Consider the following 19,661-nt stretch of genomic DNA (forward strand, 5'->3'; position numbering starts at 1 on the left):
AGAGCCCTTCCATGCCTTACTCAAATTAATATTATCCATGTCTTCCCTCCAAAGCTTTTGGATGTCCTGATCTATATCATCTTCAACATCAGTCCGAGTTCGATACCACAAAGCCACTTCTTTGTTGATCCCCCACCAACTTTCATAGCTAGAATTAGCCAAACATCATCCGTCTGTCCCTCCCAGTTTTGCCCAGCCCACAAGTTGAAAGTTGATAAAATTTAAATCTGGTTAATTGGCCACCCGTATATGCAGTCGGGGTTTCCCAGGAAACCAGATCTTTACCTATTTTTAGATCTCCCCAACGTGAAATACCTGCTTGCTTCAATGGTAGATTGAGGAGATCCTCTAAACATACTGGAGTGCCAGGAGAACCCCAGATTGGTGCATAATCTGAATAGGGCAATCCAAGCTTTTTCCGAATATAAACCCAATTCTTCACTGCCTGCAACAAGATCTTCAGTCTGACTTTAAAAAAAAAAATATGGGTCCCCAAACTTAAAAAGAAACTGCTCTTGTTGATCCCCCAAATCGCTAAGCATTGCCCCATAAAGAATGCCTAATGCAGACTCATCTGGTTTATTTGGCAACATCAGTGAATTCTTAAAATGAAAAACATGTGCATAGACCCATAGATCTGGAAGAGCGAGCCCCCCTTCTCCAACTTTCTCCTCCGCCTCTTCCAAAATATACGGGCACCCTTTGAGGCCCAAATAAAACTGCCTATCTTGCCCTGTAATTTTGCTACCTCATTTTTATCAAATGGAAGGGGTATAGTGTTAAAAAGAAAGGTACATTTAGGGAGAACTATCATCTTTATCAAGTTGACCCTGCCATACAAGATGAGGGGGAGGTTTGCCCATCTGATCAATAGTCTTCCTACCTCCTGACTGATCTTCCTCCGGTTAACCATAGGGACATCAAGTAACTTCTGGGTAACTATAATGCCAAGATAACGCATCTGCGGTTTTATCCTAGGGGTCAGAAACGGTTGATTCCACTCCATAACTTCAGTTTTGTCTCTATTAACACTATACCCCGATACCTTCCCAAACCGATCTGCTTTGGTCACCAGGCTAGGAATGGCCTCCTCGGGATTAAGTGTATACAAGATAAGATCATCCGCATAAAGAGCTAACTTGACCTCCAAGTCTCTATACCTGAATGGGAGGATGGATGGATCTTGTCTAATTAATGCTGCAAAGGGTTCAATATACATGTTCAATAACAGGGGTGACAACGGGCACCCCTGTCTTGTTCCCCGCCTTATGCTAAACTAATTAGTTAACTCCCCATTAATTAAGACTCTAGCTCTAGGTGCGCTATATAATGACTGAACCGTTTTTATTAAGTTCTCGGGGAATCCAAGGGTCCTTAATGTCTCCCAGAGGTACGGCGGTGGCCCTGATCAAACGCCTTAGCAGCATCAACCGACATCAGTGTTACTGAGAGGTTAAAAGATTCTGCCAGGTCCACTACACCAAGTAATGTAAAGGTTAGTTCGTTAAGCTGCCTTCCAGGAATGAAACCCCTTTGATCTCTATAACCTATGCTCTTGATGATCTTACAACCCTTGCTGCCAATATCCCTGTGAACACTTTATAGTCTGTGTTCAACAAGGATATAGGCCTGTAAGACTCAGCTAGCAACGGGTCTTTATTTGTTTTCAGATTTAAGACTATGGTTTCCTCAGCCCAAGATGACGGTGGGTCCTCCCCATCCCTCAGAATAGTATCAAAAAGCTTTTTGAACACAGATACTATACTATCCTCAAGAACCATGTATATTTCTATCGGAAGGCCGTCTGGCCCGGCCTCTTTCTCTCTTGCCATCCTCTTCATCTGTACTCAGATCTCTTCCTCGCTTATCTCAGCGGCTAAAAACCCTATTTGAAATTCATTCAGGTAGGGGAGTTTGACATCACCCAGAAATTTCACAATATTTTCGAGCCCTGGCTGATATCCTCTTTATATATTTTGGCCATATAACCACGCACTTCAGCCCATATTTTTGTATTGGTATCTACCACCTGACCAGTTGAGCTCTCTTTTTAAACAACTTATTTGGTTTTGAGCTTTATCAGTATTAGCTTTCCTCCCCAAAAGCCGGACACTTTTCTCACCATATGAAAAATGCTGGAGTTTGCTAACCCTCCATCTATTTAATAGGATCTTATCCACCCCATCCTGATATTCTTGTTGGAGGTGTTCTAAATCATTGGTGAGAAGGGGAACCTTGCTAAACGACTCTAGGGAGGCCTTTTGCAGCTCTAACTCCTTGATTTCAATATTTTTCAAGAGGTCATTCTCTCGCTGTCTTGAATCACGATTTTTCCCTATCATAATAGATGTACCTATAGCTCTCAAAAATGCCTTAAACTCGTCCCAGATTATCTGAATTTTCGCTGACCACTGTTATCTTTAAAAAAGAACTGAACCTCTTCTCGCAATTTGGATTGGACATACTCATCCAATAAAATTGTCCGATACAAGGTTCATCTTGTTTTCGCCTTCCTTGCCTGAAATCTCAGAGAGAGTCATACAGCAGAATGATCCGAGAGGGTAGCGAGAGATGTTTGACCTTTTCCACTACCTCAAGAAGAAGTTGATCTATTAAAAAATAATCAATGCGAGAATGGTGGCCATATTTCTTGCTAAAAAAGGTATAGCCCTTATCACCCATTTTAATTCTCCACACATCCACTAAGTTTAATTCATGAACCAAGGTTTTTAGTATAGCCATTGACTGTGGGGGAGTAACGTATTTTGCTTTGGAAGTTCTATCCAAATCAGGATTTTGAACTAAGTTAAAATCGCCTCCCATAATCACTGGGCTATTTGTTGACGGAAGAGCGGCCTCTAATTTAATCAACTCATCTGGATTATCCTGATTCGGACCATAGTAACTGACACACACTAACGTCCTATTCTGAATCTTGATATTCGCGAATATCCATCTCCCCAATATATCCGTCTGATGACTTTCCAATTTAATACCTCTGTTAGCTCTGATAATTATAGCTACTCCTCTTGTACTACCCCTCTGATTAGAACATACGACCTCCTGAACCCAAGACCATTTTTTAAACGCAGTCAAACCATCACTCTTTTCTAAGTGAGTTTCCTGTAAAAGTATAACATTAGCCTCGGATTTCTTCAGAAGTACTATAATACGGGCCAATTTTCTCATAGGTCTCACCCCATTCACATTCCATGAGGTGAGATGGACCGAATTCTTACTCATTTATTAAAGAAAGAAACTTTAACTCCAATTTGATAGAGACGGCCTAACAAAACATATATTTTATCCCCCCCCAAAATAAAGATGGTAAATGGCAGATTAAGGACATTAATGTGCCCCTCCCCCCACCCACCTCGGGGAACCCTCCTATCAATCTCTTGAGACGCAAGCGCCTTCGAGATAACCCTATGCTAGCGAAACGAGTCCAGGTGTCAAAACCCTACCTAAATTCTAACAAACCTCTATTAGCCCACATAACAATAAAATTTGTTGTCATGGTGTCGTGCTATTGTGACATATAAAAATCATACGCCTTATGACATGTATACTGATAGTGTGTGAAGCTTCTATCCCCATTTATACTATACTGAATAAGTTCCCCTATTCCTCTAAAGCACCTTATTACTACCAAACTCTATATCAAACTATTTACAAAATATTTACAGGTTATATATCCTTAGCCTAACTGATGCGGACCCAAGCTCTAACCTGATCCTCCTATCTGTTTTAACAGAGCATCTACTTCCTCCGGCTCTCGTATGTTATACATTTTATTCTGCCACATGATCTTCAATATGGCGGGGAATTTCATACGCACTTGTGCACCCCTGGACCGGAGTTCATTCATTTTTGAGCCTAAGAGCCACTGTTGCTCCGCTGTTCTTTTGCCCATGTCAGATCGTAATAGATAGGTAGAGTCCCCGTAGATCAATGATCGCTCTTTTAATGCCCGGGATAGGACCAGCTCCTTGATAGAATAGGTGAGAAAATTAACTAATCTTCCTTGGGGTTTTCCTCCCTGTCTGCAACCTGAACGGGTACTCTCTGTAGCTCTTTTCCCCAATCTATATCCGTTCGATCAGGAAATAGCTCCCCCAGCAACTTACACACATAACCTTTTATAGCCGCCCCTTCTGTGTTTTCATTGATTAACAAAAGGCGGATATTATTTTGCCTGGCCTGAAGCTCGAGACTTTCCAGATACTGCTGTAATGCTTTATTCCCTTGTTTGAGCCTCTCTATCTCTCTGAGATTAGTCGCAGTGGTCTCACCCAAAACCTTCACCTCCTCTTCGAGATTCTCCGTTTGGTTAGATAATCCATCAATCTTCTGCTCCAGATTTTCCCCTCTATCCTGGATCTCCTTTTGGTTACTCTCTGAAGTCTCAAATTTTGCTAGGATGTCTTGTCTCAGAGAATTTAATAGTTCTACCACCTGAGCACCTGAAACCCCTGAGGCGACTTAATCTCGGAGCGCATACATTGATGCCGGACTCGCAGCATCATTCAAAGTCACTGCATTTGCAACATTTTCAGGCATGCTAACCTGTCATAGCTCAACTGGATTTTCCTGAGCCTCTGCGAGTGGGGTGAAACGATTCTCGAGCCTCAAAGGAGCACCCTGTGGTACGGAAGTTATTGTTTTCTCAGCACATTTTAATGAGCTCTCATTCACTCCCACAGCTGACTGGGTGCCTGCAACTTGTTCCATTATTTTAAAATATGACAGGAGAGAGGGGGGTGGTTTAGGTACCGACCGCGCCTCTCTTGTACCACACTTTTTTTTTTTCCAGAACAAATTTTATTGTGCTGTTGAAGAGTTACAGAAAACATACAGCGTCCCGAGTCCGGGGAGGCTGCGAGCATGAAGGCAAAAATCACATTATGGGACAATTCAAGCAGCTATATAAACACAAACACTAGCCCCAACGCCCTCCCCCCAGCACCCCCCTAGGTTCCCACCCGAGGTCCCCCCCACCCCACCCCCTGCACAGCGTCAAATTAGACCATACATAGAATCTAATATAGTAGATTAAGTGTGGAACCCTCCTCACTCGGGCACAATGTCCAAATGTCCTTCCCCCGGTCCATCACATGCTGGCGGCTCCAGCCAGAGCCCCCTGTACTCAGCCCAGCGTTTCCAAATTTTGTAATGTTTCCTGGGGCAACCCCGGGCCTCAAATATCGGGCGTTCCAGGCCCATTGAATAGTCCAGCCCCTTCTTCCACACACCCAACAGGGGAGCCTTGGGGTCCTTCCAGGCACGGGCCACATCCCTCTTGGCCACCACAAGACCCAACAGCAGCAAGTGGCGCTTATAAACATTTCCTCCCACCTGTTCCAGGACATGAAGGAGGCCTAACTTTGGTGTGCGAGGAAGGTCCCAGCCCAGTACCTCAGACAAACAATTCCAGACACCCGCCCAAAACTTCCGCAGGCCCTCACATGCCCAGACAGTATGCAGGAACGTTCCAGTCTCCTTACCACACCTCAAACAGATGGGAGATGCAATCAAGCCCGCCTTCCATAGCCTTTCCCTAGTGTAGTATGCTCTATGTAAGTATTTAAACTGTATAAATCGTAGCCGGACTGCTATGGCCGCTCCCCTGGGAGCTTCGAGTGCCTCCCTCCAGTCTTCCTCCTCAAATGCTCCTAGATCGCGTTCCCACTTGGTCCGCAGAGAGTCCAGGGGTGTCGAGCAATGCGTAACCAACGTTTGGTATATGGACGAGATTTTCTTGGACTCCAATTCTCCCATGAAGACCTTCGCCTCCAGGGGGCTGTACTCGGGCAACGAGTCCAGACCTCGCAGGGTAGGGGCGAGGGCGTGACGAAGCTGCAGATATTTAAAAAATTGGGTCTGAGGCATGTCGTATTCCTCGCGCAGGTCCTGGAACGATTTAAGAGTCGTACCCCGGACCACATGACCCACGGCCGAGATACCGATCGCATCCCAGCCTCGGAAACCCTGCAGGGACATCAACTCCGGCAGCTGCCCGTTCTGCCACAACGGGGTCTCCCTCGTCAATCTGTTCCACCACCCCATTCTACGGAGCGCGCCGCGCCATATGCGGAACACGGTTTGTGTGACCGCCGGGAGCCTCCTCCTTTTAACCGCTGAATACAGGATCGTGTGCAGCGTGTCGGGGTCCATCAGGAAGCGCTCCAGGGCGTAGGTAGGGTCACTCCGCTCCCCATACCACCATTCGTTAAGCACCAAGAGGTGGGAAGCTTGGTAGTAGGACAAGACGTCCGAAGTCGCCAGTCCACCACAATATGTGGACAAAAAGCATGTGCGGAGCGCCACTCTCGCCGCCCCCCCCCCGCCCAGAGGAAAGTACCAAGTGTCGAGTTCACCAGTCTGAACCACCGCGGTGGTATAGGGTACGGATGATTTTGTAGCTGATATAAGAGGCGCGGAAGGGCCACCATTTTAAAGATGGCCGACCGGCCATAGATGTTCAAGGGCATGCGGGACCACGTAGTCATGTCGGATCGGATACGCTCCCACACCGGCACGATGTTACGCGCCCAGGAGACTCCTGGAATGTCTGTTAGAAATATCCCTAGGTACTTAAGTCCGCCTCTCGCTTCCTGCAGTGCCCCGGCCCAGGGCCCCAGGTCTCGGCGCGCCCCAAGCACCCACAGCTGTGATTTGCGTACGTTCAGGCGAAGGCCCGACACCTCCCCGAAGACACGCATGATGTCGAGGACTCGTGGTCCAGATCTGTTCAGGTCCGTGAGGAAGAAGAGGACATCATCGGCGTACAGTGCAAGTCTGTCGGAGGGTCCCCCAGTCCACTCAATGCCCCGCATCTGTGCATCGATTCGGACCCACGCCGCCATGGGCTCCATGGCTAGGGCAAAGAGATACGGTGAAAGGGGGCAACCCTGTCTGGTGCCTCTACCGATGGGAAATGGAGCCGATGTTGCCCCAGCCACTCTCACCGACGCCGTGAGATCAGTATACAACAAATGAATATAGGATAGGAAGCGGGGCCCTAGATTCAATCGGGACAAAAGGGCCCGGAGGTAGACCCAGCTCACGGAGTCAAAGGCCCTGTCAATGTCGGCCAGTAAAAGGGCCGCTGGTATCCCCGCTGTCCGGACTGCCTCCAGCACCACCTGCGCACGCCGGATATTGTGGCGCGTCGCCCTGTGGGGCATAAATCCGGCCTGATCCGGGTGCACGAGCGCCGTAATGTATGGGAGAAGGCGATTAGCTAACGCCTTTGCAAGAATTTTGGCTTCAGTGTTTAGTAGCGATATCGGTCGGTAGGACTCAGGTCGGTCCGGAGGCCTCCCTGGTTTGCAGAAGACCACTATTTCAGCATGCCGCCAGTCCCTCGGGAGTCGGCCACAATCCCTGGCTTCTTCCAACGCTCTACCATAGTAGGAGCCCAGTTGGAGGTGAAAGGTCTTAAAGAATTCACAGGGAAAACCGTTGGGCCCGGGGGCCTTGCCCGTGTTCAGTTCTCCGAGGGCCGTATCCAGTTCCTCCGCCGATAGGGGGAGGTCCAGGGCATCTCGCTCCTCGTCCGAGAGCGATCGTGGCGGGAGATCAGCCAGGAACTTATCCACGTCACTTGGCGAAAGAAGTTCCCGAGGGGCGTACTGGGCCTCGTAATACCGCGCAAATGCGGCCGCCAGGGCCGATGGGGTAGTGATGGACCCACCCGACTCATCTCGCAGACAAGGCAGAGACTGCGCGTGAAAAGTGCTTTGGCATAGTCTATAGAGCATCGAGCTGGACTTGTCACCCCACTGATATATCCGACTCTGAGTCGCCAACCACAACTGGTGAGCCTCGTCTAACTGCAAGGAGGCATAGGACTGTTGCAGCAATAGAAGGCGTCTCACATCTTCTTCACTCCCGTCAGCACCGCATCTATGTTCTTGGTCCCTAACACGCTCGGCCGCCTGAACCAAGTCCTCCCTACGCTGCCTGCGGTCAGCCGCACACCAGGCAATGTCCACGCCACGTAGCGTGGGCTTCAAGGCCTCCCAGAGGGTCACGGCATCAATATCAGGGTGATCATTATCACTCCAGTAATGCGCAATTGCCTCTCTCATACGAGACCGATAGGGTTCTCGCTGCAGGTGCCATGTGGAGAGACTTTTTTATAACAACAAGGGACCCCAATTAGTCTGCTCGGGACCTCGGGGAACAATTTTCTAAAACAACAGTGGTCCCATGCAAGGATAAGATGCAGTAACAATAAATATAGACGCGAATCCAATCTATATTTTAGAGTGACATGTCCAGCCGGACAGAGGTCATTCAAGTTTACTCAATAAACAAGTATCCAGCATATAACAAGAATACCTTCCACAATGCCCCTGTGAGGTACACAAGCCTGTACCCAACACTAGCGGGGTAAGTACAGGTGAAGAAGTGGTAGTGAAAGTTTAAAGGCAAAACAACGTTTTTCTGCTTACACATTCAATGCACAGAAAATATCAAGTTGGACCATTACATTAATTTCACAATCAAATATGTTTGTATATGGTGCATGAGCAAGTCGACGGCGTTTCGGTTCCCTTAAAGAATAATTAGAACCATCATCAGGACAAAAACAAATTATTTGCCTTATAGCACTAAACCTCAAATTGCCTAAGGAAAAATAGGGAAAGAGTAAGAAAAATTTCATTTAAAAACTAGGACAAATAACATTCAAATTCCATGAAGTGACTCTCAGTGCAGGGTGTAAAAACATACTCCTTCCATGCAGAGTGAAATTATTATTACGCCGTTTTCTAAAGGTGGAAAACCGGTGTTGGCTATGAGATTGAGGATCTCGTTCCATCGGTAAGTCCGACGTGACCCGGCGTTTTTTAGCGCGACTACTACCATGCAATACGTAGTGAACAGGCACGTTTGAGCAGAGTGAGCACGGTGCTTGGAGGCTGCAGTGTCTGTATAGGACAGTGAGGGGAGACGGAATGACTCGGATCGTGTGGTCAACGATGTAGTACAAAATTGGACCCATGCGAGTCTGGGAAAGTGAGGATCTTGTTCCATCGGTGGTTCGACGTGACCCGGCGATATTGAGCGCGACTACTACCATGCAATACGTAGTGAACATGCTCGTTTGAGCAGAGTGAGCACGGTGCTGGGAGACTGCGGTGTCTATATAGGACAGTGAGGGGAGACAAAATGACTAGGATCGCGTGCTTACCGAGGCAGTACAAAGTTTGGCCCATGCGAGTCGATGCTCAGTATGGTCCGGTACAGCATGCCTCTATAATTCAAAAATTCTCAATGTTAGAGCTCAGGCATCTATATGCTAGTTAAGGGTCTAAAAAGTGAAAAACAAGGTAAAGCGAGTCTTACCGAATGAAGGCTGCCAAGGTCCGTGTTACTCAGTCGCAACCGGACGGCGCCAGGGTAAGCCTGTAGGAGTCAGGAAACATATTAGAATCCGACCCACGCACTGTCAGACGAAGTAAGGGGCAGAGCCAGACTATAAAGCTTACCTGAATCGGCGTTCATGGAAGTATTCCCTGGCGTGCTGTTGTGCTCAATCCAGGAAGTAAAAGAAGGGGCGGGTGTATCGTGATTGGCCAGTGCTCGTGAGGGAATAGTCATAGACATAAACAAGGGGTGCCAATTACGGGAGCCATCTTAGGTGAGGTGATAACCATTCATAGTGACATTTCAGAATCCATACTTTACATGAAACATTTCTGGAACAATAAAGTGCGCAGCACTAGTTCCAAAGTTCTGAAAAGATAATAGTGAGTCTGATCAGTCTAAATTAGAGCAGTCCATTCCTCTTGAAGATTTAAGCCCGAATTCAGGCTGTCTGTCTTCAATATCCATTTTAATTCTTCTCTGTTCAGCAGGCGTGATAGGTCGCCCCCTCTTGGTGGTATTCGGATTTGTGTAATGACCATCCAGCGAATTTCATTTTCAGTGTGCCCACTGCTCTCAAAATGTTCAACCAGGGGTGCATTTGCAGTTTTGCACCTGATGCGGCTCCGATGCTGGGATATCCGTTGTTTAATCTTTTGTTTTGTTTGGCCCACATATATTAGGTTGCATGGACACAGAATAGCATAAATGAGATTAGAGCTATTACAATTTGTCAGAGTACGTAGTTCATTCTTTACATTTTTATAAACAAATTCTTTACTCTCAATTGTTAGGTCACAAACCACACAGGAGCCACATTTAAAATGGCCCAACACGGGTGGTAGCGACCAATGGTCATGTAGGGTGACACTCCTACCAATTGAAGGTGGTAACGCTGCCATCACCAATTGATCTTTAAGATTTTTACTTTTCTTGAAGGCAAAGAGTGGGGTGTCCCAGTTAAGAGGGCCTGAATTCAAAATGTGCCAGTTTTTCTTTATGCATTGTTTCACCCTGTTGGATATGGAAGAAAATGTGGTCACACACACTACTTTATTCTGACTCTCACTTTGTCTAGGCTCCAAAAGGACCTCGCGGGGACAGTACCAAGCTCTTTTCAAAGCATGTTTTATTAGACGCTTGGGGTAGCCTCTAAACCTGAGTTTCTCAGATAGTGTTTCAGCCTCAGTAAAATAATCCTCTTTCTTGAAACAATTCCTTCTCAGCCTCAGGAATTGTGAATAAGGTAGACTGTCCCTAAGCGCTCTTGGGTGACAACTATTGTAACTAAGGAGGGTATTCCTCTCAGTAGCTTTGCGAAATAGTGGAGAGACGCCACCTGAAGGGCTGCCGCCGCCTGTCTAGGGAGAGGTCTAGCAGAACAGGCGAATGGTCTGATAGGCCCCGTGGTAAAATTTGGGTGTTATCGACCCTCCCGACCCAGGCCAGGGGAACGAACAAGTAATCGAGTCTTGTACCACACTTTTTCATTTTAGATTTTTTTGGAGGTTGTTTTGACAGGAGTCTTAGGAGTAACCACCAGCGGGGATTCGTGAACTTTCTCTTCAACTATCTTCTTCTTTCAAGGAGCAGATTGAAGTTGATATCTAGTCCTCTCCGGAAGCAACCTCCCCGCTTTTACATTTATTATCTCAGGCCGTGGGCTTGATACGTCCAGAGAGGCGTGCTCTAAAATGGGTGCCCTCTTCACCTAAACTTATAGGGTGATGTATTTTAGCGGTGAGGTCGCGGGAGTGAGACTCGCTCTCCATCCACTTCTTACCCCCTTTGATATAGGTGTTAACCCCCTCCTTCTGCTGTACGGGACCTGAGAGGGGGGAAACAGACCTGCACACTGACACATCCAGCAGTGCAGGCTCAACAGGCATGACAGTTCTAGCTTTATGATCCTTGTCCCTCTCAACCTTACAGTATACAAAATTAGTCCTACCGGCAGGCAGAAAAATACCACTCTTACCGGCATAGAATATGCAGAATTTCCTCCAACACTCCGCTGCCTGACTCCAACTCCCAAGGGGGGCAGAGCCACGTCTCTCAGCGGTAGGAGTAACGATTCTGGCAACACAGCCCATGCAGGACCCTACCGTGGCGTGATGCTGGAGGCGGCCATGCTTACTGCCGGTTTACAGACCTGAAGAAAGCCGCTCCTGGGCCGTCTAGTCGTCGCTGCTCCGTCAGGGCTCACAGCCAACACACTCTACTAACTCCACTTACTGTCTTCCGACAACACAGATCGCTCCGCCCTCATTCACCCACATTCGCTGCCATTCCGTTCTCCGGAACGCTGGACTCCTCTCGCCGCGCCCACAGGTTCGCCCGACTGGGGTCAGCCAGCCGCCATGTTCCCAGACTACGTGACCCATACGGTTACTTCTTGCTGCAGGGGCTGCCTATTTACAAAGTAGGCAACACCTGTCTTTATTCAAAGTATCATTTATTAAAGCCTTCATGGAAGGTCTTAAGAGTGATTCCACATCAGGTTCCACCTGCACCTTCCTGGAATCTTATCATTGTTCTCACAAGACTCATGGGTCCTCTATTCAAACCACTACATAATTGCCCTCTGCAATTACTCTCTTGCAAGATTGCATTTCTAATTACCATTACATCACTTCGACGTGTTAGTGAGCTCCATGCATTAACCTTGGAAGAACCCTTCCTCCAACTTCACAAAGACAGGATGGTACTTCGCACCAACCATAAATTCCTTACAAAAGTCGTCTCCCACTTTCACCTCAATCAATTGAGTTACCAGTATTCTTTCCACAACCAAACTGAATTCCAGAAAGGGCTCTCCATGCATTAGATGTAAAAACAGCCGGGATGTACAACATTGACAGAACTAAAAATTTTCAGAAAGTAAAGCAACTAATTGTCAAGTTCTCCCCTCCACACACCAGAAAGCCTATATCCAAATCCGAAACCTCCAGATAGAAAGTTAAATGCATCCAAACTTGTTAAGCTAAAGCAAAAATACATTTACCCACACCCCTAGAGCACACACTACTCGACAAGTAGGGGCTTCTATGAATTTCTTAGGCAACATTCTACTAGCTGACATATGCAAAGCAGCTACATGGTCTACACCACACACTTTCACTAAGCATTATTGTGTGGATTTTCTACCATGCCAGCAAGCTAATGTAGGACAGGCCGTGCTATGTACACTCTTTCAAACAACTGCAACACCTTCATGTTAGCCACCGCTTTGAGGACCACTGCTGTGCAGTCTGTGAAAAGCATGTGTATCTACAGCCACAAATGCCTTGAATGGATTATGTTACTTACCCGGTAAGTATCTGTTTGTGGGATTTAGTGCTGTAAATTCACATGCGACCACCCCCCTCCCCAGACACCTGTGGCCGTTGCAGCATCCTTTACCTTTTTACTGTTCATGGACATCTCTTTACCATATTTAGTTTACACTCCATTCTCACCTGTCTGTGAGAAAGCAATATAACAATGAAGTTGATGCCCATATGCGTTATCACCAAGAGAAGGAGTCACTAAAACTCGTGACTCGAAAGACTTCTTCAAAGTAAAACAATCTGGATCCAACATTTAATGGCAGGAGTATGCAAAGCATGTGAATCCACACCACAACATGCCAGGAACAAATGCTTACAGGGTAAGTAACCTAATCCTTATTCTGTTCTTGCACGTTGTCGTGGTTTAAATTTGTAATAGTTACACCTCTTAGGTAATTCAAGCTGCTAAGACGGACTTCTATCTGTGGAGAGACAAAAGTATAAAGGAAGTAACATGATAATTCACTTGGAATTCAGTAGTATTTATTGCACTGACACCCCGGTAGTAAATCACAGTGCCCACTGAGGATATTTCCTAGTAACTACCAACTCCTGTTGAACCCTAAGAGAATTTATCCGATGCCCACAGGGATGTACCAGAATTACAAGTCACTTTTCTCTTCTTGTAGGATAGTTTTTCACTGTGGAACAGTTGCTAAATGTTTGGTGGATGACAACTGAAACTCTGGCTAATTTAGATTATTCTCTAGCTCTTCTCTGCATGGAACCAGACACATATCTTTGTCCAGAGGAGTATTGCTTGAAACTTTCCTGTGAACCCAAAAGCATCCCTTTGATTTTGAAGCAAGTTTTGTTTTTAGGACACAGCGCGTTATAAGTACTTTTACCATTGAGGGGTTAGTTTTGCTGTCCTTTTCCAATACAGCTTCAAGGAACTGGTTGGAGCTGTTGCTTTGTTAATTCTCCAGAATCTGTTCTGGAATGTAACCAATACATGAGTGCATCCAATTCAAGGATGTTCTTGATAGGACTGTGGCTAAACTAAGCATTATAAATTCATGTAATTCTTGGCTCTTAAAACCTATGGTTATGTTTTCCAGCCTCAATGGTATTAAACAATAACATCAAGAACAGGCAGGTACTTTCAGGCAATGTCTTCTTTCATTCCTTCTGCTGGAACAGAAAGACAAGCTGCAGACAGTTTTATTTAAAAAAATTGTCTATTTTTCTAATACTCCAGCTTGGTCAGCTAGCGCTCCTGCCTTATTAAGCACATTTGACAAGATATTCTAATATATTTTCAGCAGGTGGTGTGTTCTCTTCTCATGAGAAAGTTAAATGTCATGCAGGGAGGCTGTGAGCTATCAATTCACAACATTAGTACTGTGAAATACATAGAGTTGCAGCTAAATCAAAATATGGTCAAAAACGTTTAATGGAGGGGAACGTAGCCATGAAGGTGTAGACTCGATCCTTGTGCCCAGTACCCAAACTAGGCTTTACTTTTAGATGCTGTTCAGTCCTTCAGTTTATCAGTAAGTAATACATATAAGGTCTGTTGTGTCATCTTTGACATTGTAGACCAGTGACTTGTGTGTTTTTAGTTTCAAGAGCAAGAGCTCCACTTAGTGTAGAAACAAGTTCTTCTGACAATCGAAGCAGGAACTGCTTATATTCAGCCTCTCGTAGTAGCTTCTAAGCCACCAGTCCTGGGTCTTCAGAAACAAAGGAAAGACAAGGAGTTTTTTTGGGGGGTCTATTGACCATCTATTTTTCTGCAATTAACATATATGTCAATGTTTGCACAAACCATGTATACAAACATTAAAGGAGCACATCCTTTTGCATTTGCACCTTGTGACCATGATGGTGTATATGCTATAAAGAGATACTAGATGCACCTTTTTATGATGTATGTTTGTTAGTGTGGATGTTAAATAACCGCTCAATACTGGTTAGCAAGGGGAATCTACATCAATTCAGCTAAAACGAATCTGGGAGATGCTAAATTGAGAATTACCCTCAGGTCAATGACATTAGTGGTGTAGAGGGGCTGATTTGGGCAAATTGATGCCCATGACCCAGGAAAGGTGAAAGACAATTTAGAGTTTTGTCTTGAATGCCCTTGTAGAAGGAGAGGATACTGTTGAGGTTTTGATCATCGCCTAAGCGAACATTCTGCAAGAGGTCAGGACATTCATCTTCACTTTTCTTTCTACAGACCTGCATCTGAATATTCAAGTCCGGTCCGACCTCTTAGTTGCTTTGTGGATGAGAATACGCCAATACCAATAGCTAATGGTGCAACGTGTGGGCAGGCATCTGATCCGAGATTGGCAGAGAGGAGAGTCCGATCACAGCGGCATCGGAATTACATGAGCAGAACACATTTACATACACCACCTGATTTACCCGAAGGCTATGGTAAGCAGATTAGCAAAGGATAAAACATTCGTTTTTCTTTAAAAAATGTGTAGAATTCACACTAAGCATGTTTTTCTCTTGTGCTTCAATTTTCAAGAAAATATTTTGATCGGAAGTTGAGTAGAGCCAAAAAAAATTGATATTTGGTGAAAGATGGCATCTCAAACCCTTGCTGCTAACACACATCCTGCATCACAAAATAAAACTTTACTTATAGTACATGGTCTCTTCATCGAGTATAAGTAAACGCTGAAAGCTGCACAATGCTAAGCCAAAAATCTTTAATTTTACATCTTTTATGTGTGTAATCAATGTGTAAAACCCTTTAGTAAAGTAGATTTGATACCCACAGCGTTTTTGCTGCCTAAACTATTTTTCATCGGTTCTTTAGTAGTGGATTAAAGGTTAAGTAAAATGTGTGCATAGGCATGTAGCCTCACATAGGGAAACAAGCATTGGCATAGCCAATAGGTCTCGCTTTTGGGACCTTGTAAGTGTTTATCTATGCAACAGTTGATGTTGTTGCAGCAAGGATATTGTGCTGCATAACTGAATACTTATAATGTCCCAATTGCAAGACCTATTGGCTATGAGAATGGATAGCTAATAGTTTTGGCTTTGAACCCACGTAGTTTCAAAGCACACTGATTTATCAAAAACAGTGGGTGCTGCATAAAAATGGCATTCGTTGACAGGTGAATGTTCATTGGAAATACTGGTGTGGTGCACAAGGAGAAGAGACAAACTGGGTGGTGTATTTATACATGGAGCCATTAGCCAGGAGGTAGGGTAATTTCAGGAGACTGCTCAAGAGAACGGTAGTTTCTAGTAAAGGAGAGATTACTAGAAAAATGGGGGCGCTAGAGGGCGCACAAGCAGAATGGCCGCACTGCCGCGAGGCTCCTGCTTCCTCGGCCCAAAATCCTACAGTTATCCTTAGCAAATGAATATAAAAATCGCTTAAAGTTGGCTGAACTGCTGTGCTAGCCTCCCTCTTTGATGGGTGTGAAGAGGAAGACAATTGGAGCCTGTGATCCGCAGCGCCAGGTAGAGTGAGTTGCGACCGGTCTAGCTGTCAGAACAGCGTTGAAGCGAGAGGCGCCCGTGGCGGTCAAGACAGACCGAGGCTTCACAAGAAGCTTCTAAGCCACGTGAGCTGCGGACTACGGATAGCGAGAGCGCTGGCCTGAGGAGCAACGCGCAAAGATCAGCGTCCCACATTCGGCGGGCGGAGCCAGTGAGACGGTGAGAGCCGAGACAGCGTCGAACCCCGCAGCGTGGCGCACAGGAGGAGCGAGCCAGTGGGAGCTATCTTGGTGCGTACAAGGGACCGGAGCGGGCGGAACTGCTGAGAGGGCCCCCCCCCCCCCCCGAGAGACAGCGCACGGCTCCACAGAGTACTGGGAAGCGAAGCGGTGTGACCGGACAGGAGGGAGGCAGGCGCTGACCTGCCCAGTGGCCGCAGGGGGCCAGAAAAGCTGTGACCGGACCGGATTTGGGAGACGGGATACATCATCCCCATCCCCCCACCCCCACCCCTTTCATAGCGAAAATACAGGTACCGGAGCCCGCGGGGAGGCATTCGACGGCTGGAGGCTTTTGGGGGCAGCGTGCCTTAAATTGGGTGTCGCGAGACTGGACCCGGCACCTTCTGGGATCTGCAGGTGATTATTGCAGGACACTGGGTGCGACGAGAGAGCGTGAACTCTTGTTATTGTAAAGCGTGAAGAGGCACTGAGAGGCCAGCTGTACTAGGGTGGGGTGCATGGCCAGTGTACACATCTGGGACACCTGTGGGACCGGAGTAAGGCACAACACGACGCTGCAAGTCAAGTCACAGTGAAGCCCGGCACCCACGGAGCACTGCTCTGACGGACAGAAAGAGACACAGGGAGGCGGCGGGAGAGGAGGTCCACTACAGGAAAACTCAGGCAGCAGCTAGCAGCAAGACGGTTGTGCGGGCGGTGAGCACTGCGTCTACCCTTGCAGGACAGGGGGGTGCATAGCCGGGGTGCAGGCGTGAACCCTGGTCTGACGCAGCCACACTGGTTGCATGTGCTAGGAACCGCAGGGATCATTTGTAGTACGCAGCCCGTTTGTACACAGCAGGAGATATGGGGAAGCCTGACACAAGACAGCCTAAACTTACTTTTGACGCCGCGAAGAAAGGAAATAAGACCACACAGGAAGGCCAAGAGACGGAGTCTTGAGCACATACCAGCGGAGGGGCCACGGCACAGGCGTCAGATATCAACAACATCTTGCAGGAGATACGGCAGGGATTTGCGACAGTGGTGGACAAAGTAGACCGCATGTCCTCCAGAATGGATGCTATAGCGCACAAACTCGACGGGCACGAGGAACGTCTTAAAGAGGCGCATATCTGACACAGACGACGTCACTGCCAGTCGCACCGCACAACTTACAAGAATGGACAAGATTTTAAGGACAATAGCGGCCAAAAACGAGGATTTGGAAGCCAGCAGCAGGCGCAATAACATCCGCGTACTTGGAATACCAGAATCGACAAACACTGGTAGAATGGAGGACTATATTGAACAGTTACTACTGGCGGCAGTCGGTAAAGAAGTTTTCTCTTCACAGTTCATAGTAGAGAGGACACACAGAACGCTTGGACCGCGACCAACCCCAGGATACTCCCCGCGGCCCATAATCGCAAGGTTACTGAACTATAGTGATCGAGACGTGGCCCTCCGTGCAGCAAGGAACAAGCAGACATTAACTTATGATGGCAACACCTTCTCGATATACCCAGACTTCACACCCATGGTGCAAGAGGAGAGGTGCAAGTTTATTGAAGTAAAGAGGAAGCTGCGAACGGCACAGATAGATTGTGTGCTCCTATACCCAGCGAAACTTCGAGTGACGCACCAAGGAAGGCAAAAATTCTTCACAAACCCGCAGCAGTTAAAGACTTTCTCAGTTCAGTGAAGCGAACAAACTGAGGTGGTCAGGGGGATCTGCAGCGCCCTGACCACGTGGGCGACAATGAAGACTTTGAATGAACATTCTCCATGAACACTATTGTGTTAAGTAAGGTGATGGTTGTTGGGCTACTAGATACGGACGTTCGGCCTGTCTGGAGGGAGGTGAGATCTTTCTGATTGACTCATTTGCTCGTATGTTATTGTAGTCCCAGGCCCCACTCCCCCAGCAAATGGGCTGGCACGACATCACAGGGAGGCTTGTGGGGAGCGGGGGGAATGTGTAGCAGTCTAGACAAGTCCCCCAACGGGTATTCCCCCATGGACGAACACTGCAATGCATGTGAAGGGGTGACAGTATATTGTTTGTTGAAGTTGGGAGATGGGGAGGAGGGGGGATATTGAATTCTGGCAAAATTGGGTTGCTTCAGTGGGAGGGGGGAGGAAGGGGACAGGGTTTGGTAAATTGGTTCAAACGAAACATTGAATGTATGGCCTCCTTCTTAAGGGGCAAACTAGCGGGATGGGAGGACAGAGAACAGCATCGTAAAAGCGACATTTGGCAGATGTGTGAGCGGGCGCTGGGCCCAGTGAGGGCTGCAGGGAAGACAGTCAGGACGCAGACAATAATTGGACACTATGACTAATACGACTGGGGGTGCACTAAATATAATTACATGGAATGTGAGAGGGTTGGGCGATCCCAGGAAAAGAAGGCATATATTATCTTACCTTGACAGACATAACGTACACATTGCTATGCTACAGGAGACTCATTTTGTACGGCAGCCACAGCACACATTTGCCGCCAGATGGGCGGAACATGGAGTCTTCTCTTGATACTCCACGTATGCACGGGGAGCAGCAATATTAATTAAGAGACAGGTCCCCTTCTGGCTAGAGGGCACTGCTTGGTACTTGGAGGGTAGATTTTGCCTTACATGGGGCCGGTTGGGCACCACGAACGTAACACTAGTCTGTTATGGGCCAAACTTGGATGAGCCGGGGTTTTTTGACACACTGTGGGCTAAGATATTTGACATAGACTCCACTCATATCATATGGGGGGGCGACTTTAATGTGACTCATTGTCCCGGATTGGACAGATCGACTCCCGCCCCACACCATTACACTAAAGCGCAGGCCGGGCTGAGAGACATAATATCTGCCAATCAGCTTGTAGACGCATGGCGTCATACACACCCGCATGCAAGGGAAGGTACACATTTCACAGCGCAGGCGCAAACATGGGCCCGACTGGATTATTTTTTAGTGTCCAGGGGAACGGTCCCTGCGAAAGACACCGTGAAACACCTGGCACAATCCTACTCTGACCATGCACCAGTAGTAATGGGGCACGCATCTGCTGATTTCACACCCCTCAGCCCATGGCCCCCATATTGCTCGACACGGTGTTCCAGGAGAAACTGCGGGAATAAATACGCTACTTTTTTGAACGAAATAAAGACTCGGTGTATAGTGTGGAGATTGTCTGGGAGGCCTTTAAGGTCACGGTCTGGGGATACTGCATAGCCAAAGGGTCCGGCGTGCTTCAGGATATCATGAATTCCCTGCAAAATCTTGAAATAGATCTTAAAAAAACTGGAGACAGAACTCACCCGAGACC

General features: G+C 47.1%; 1 protein-coding gene across 2 annotated transcripts in view; it reads left to right on the top strand.

Annotated features, from left to right (window-relative positions):
• The window catches only part of SMURF2 (SMAD specific E3 ubiquitin protein ligase 2), a 1,185,768-nt gene that overhangs the window by 739,107 nt on the left and 427,000 nt on the right, over positions 1-19,661 (top strand). For both annotated transcript variants that reach the window (XM_078654335.1, XM_078654336.1), the window contains one exon: positions 14,887-15,089. In XM_078654335.1, the coding sequence (XP_078510461.1) occupies positions 14,887-15,089 (203 nt within the window). The remainder of the gene's footprint in view (positions 1-14,886; positions 15,090-19,661) is intronic.

The sequence above is a fragment of the Lissotriton helveticus genome, chromosome 7, assembly GCF_964261635.1.
Source record: "Lissotriton helveticus chromosome 7, aLisHel1.1, whole genome shotgun sequence".
Lineage (NCBI taxonomy): Eukaryota > Metazoa > Chordata > Amphibia > Caudata > Salamandridae > Lissotriton > Lissotriton helveticus.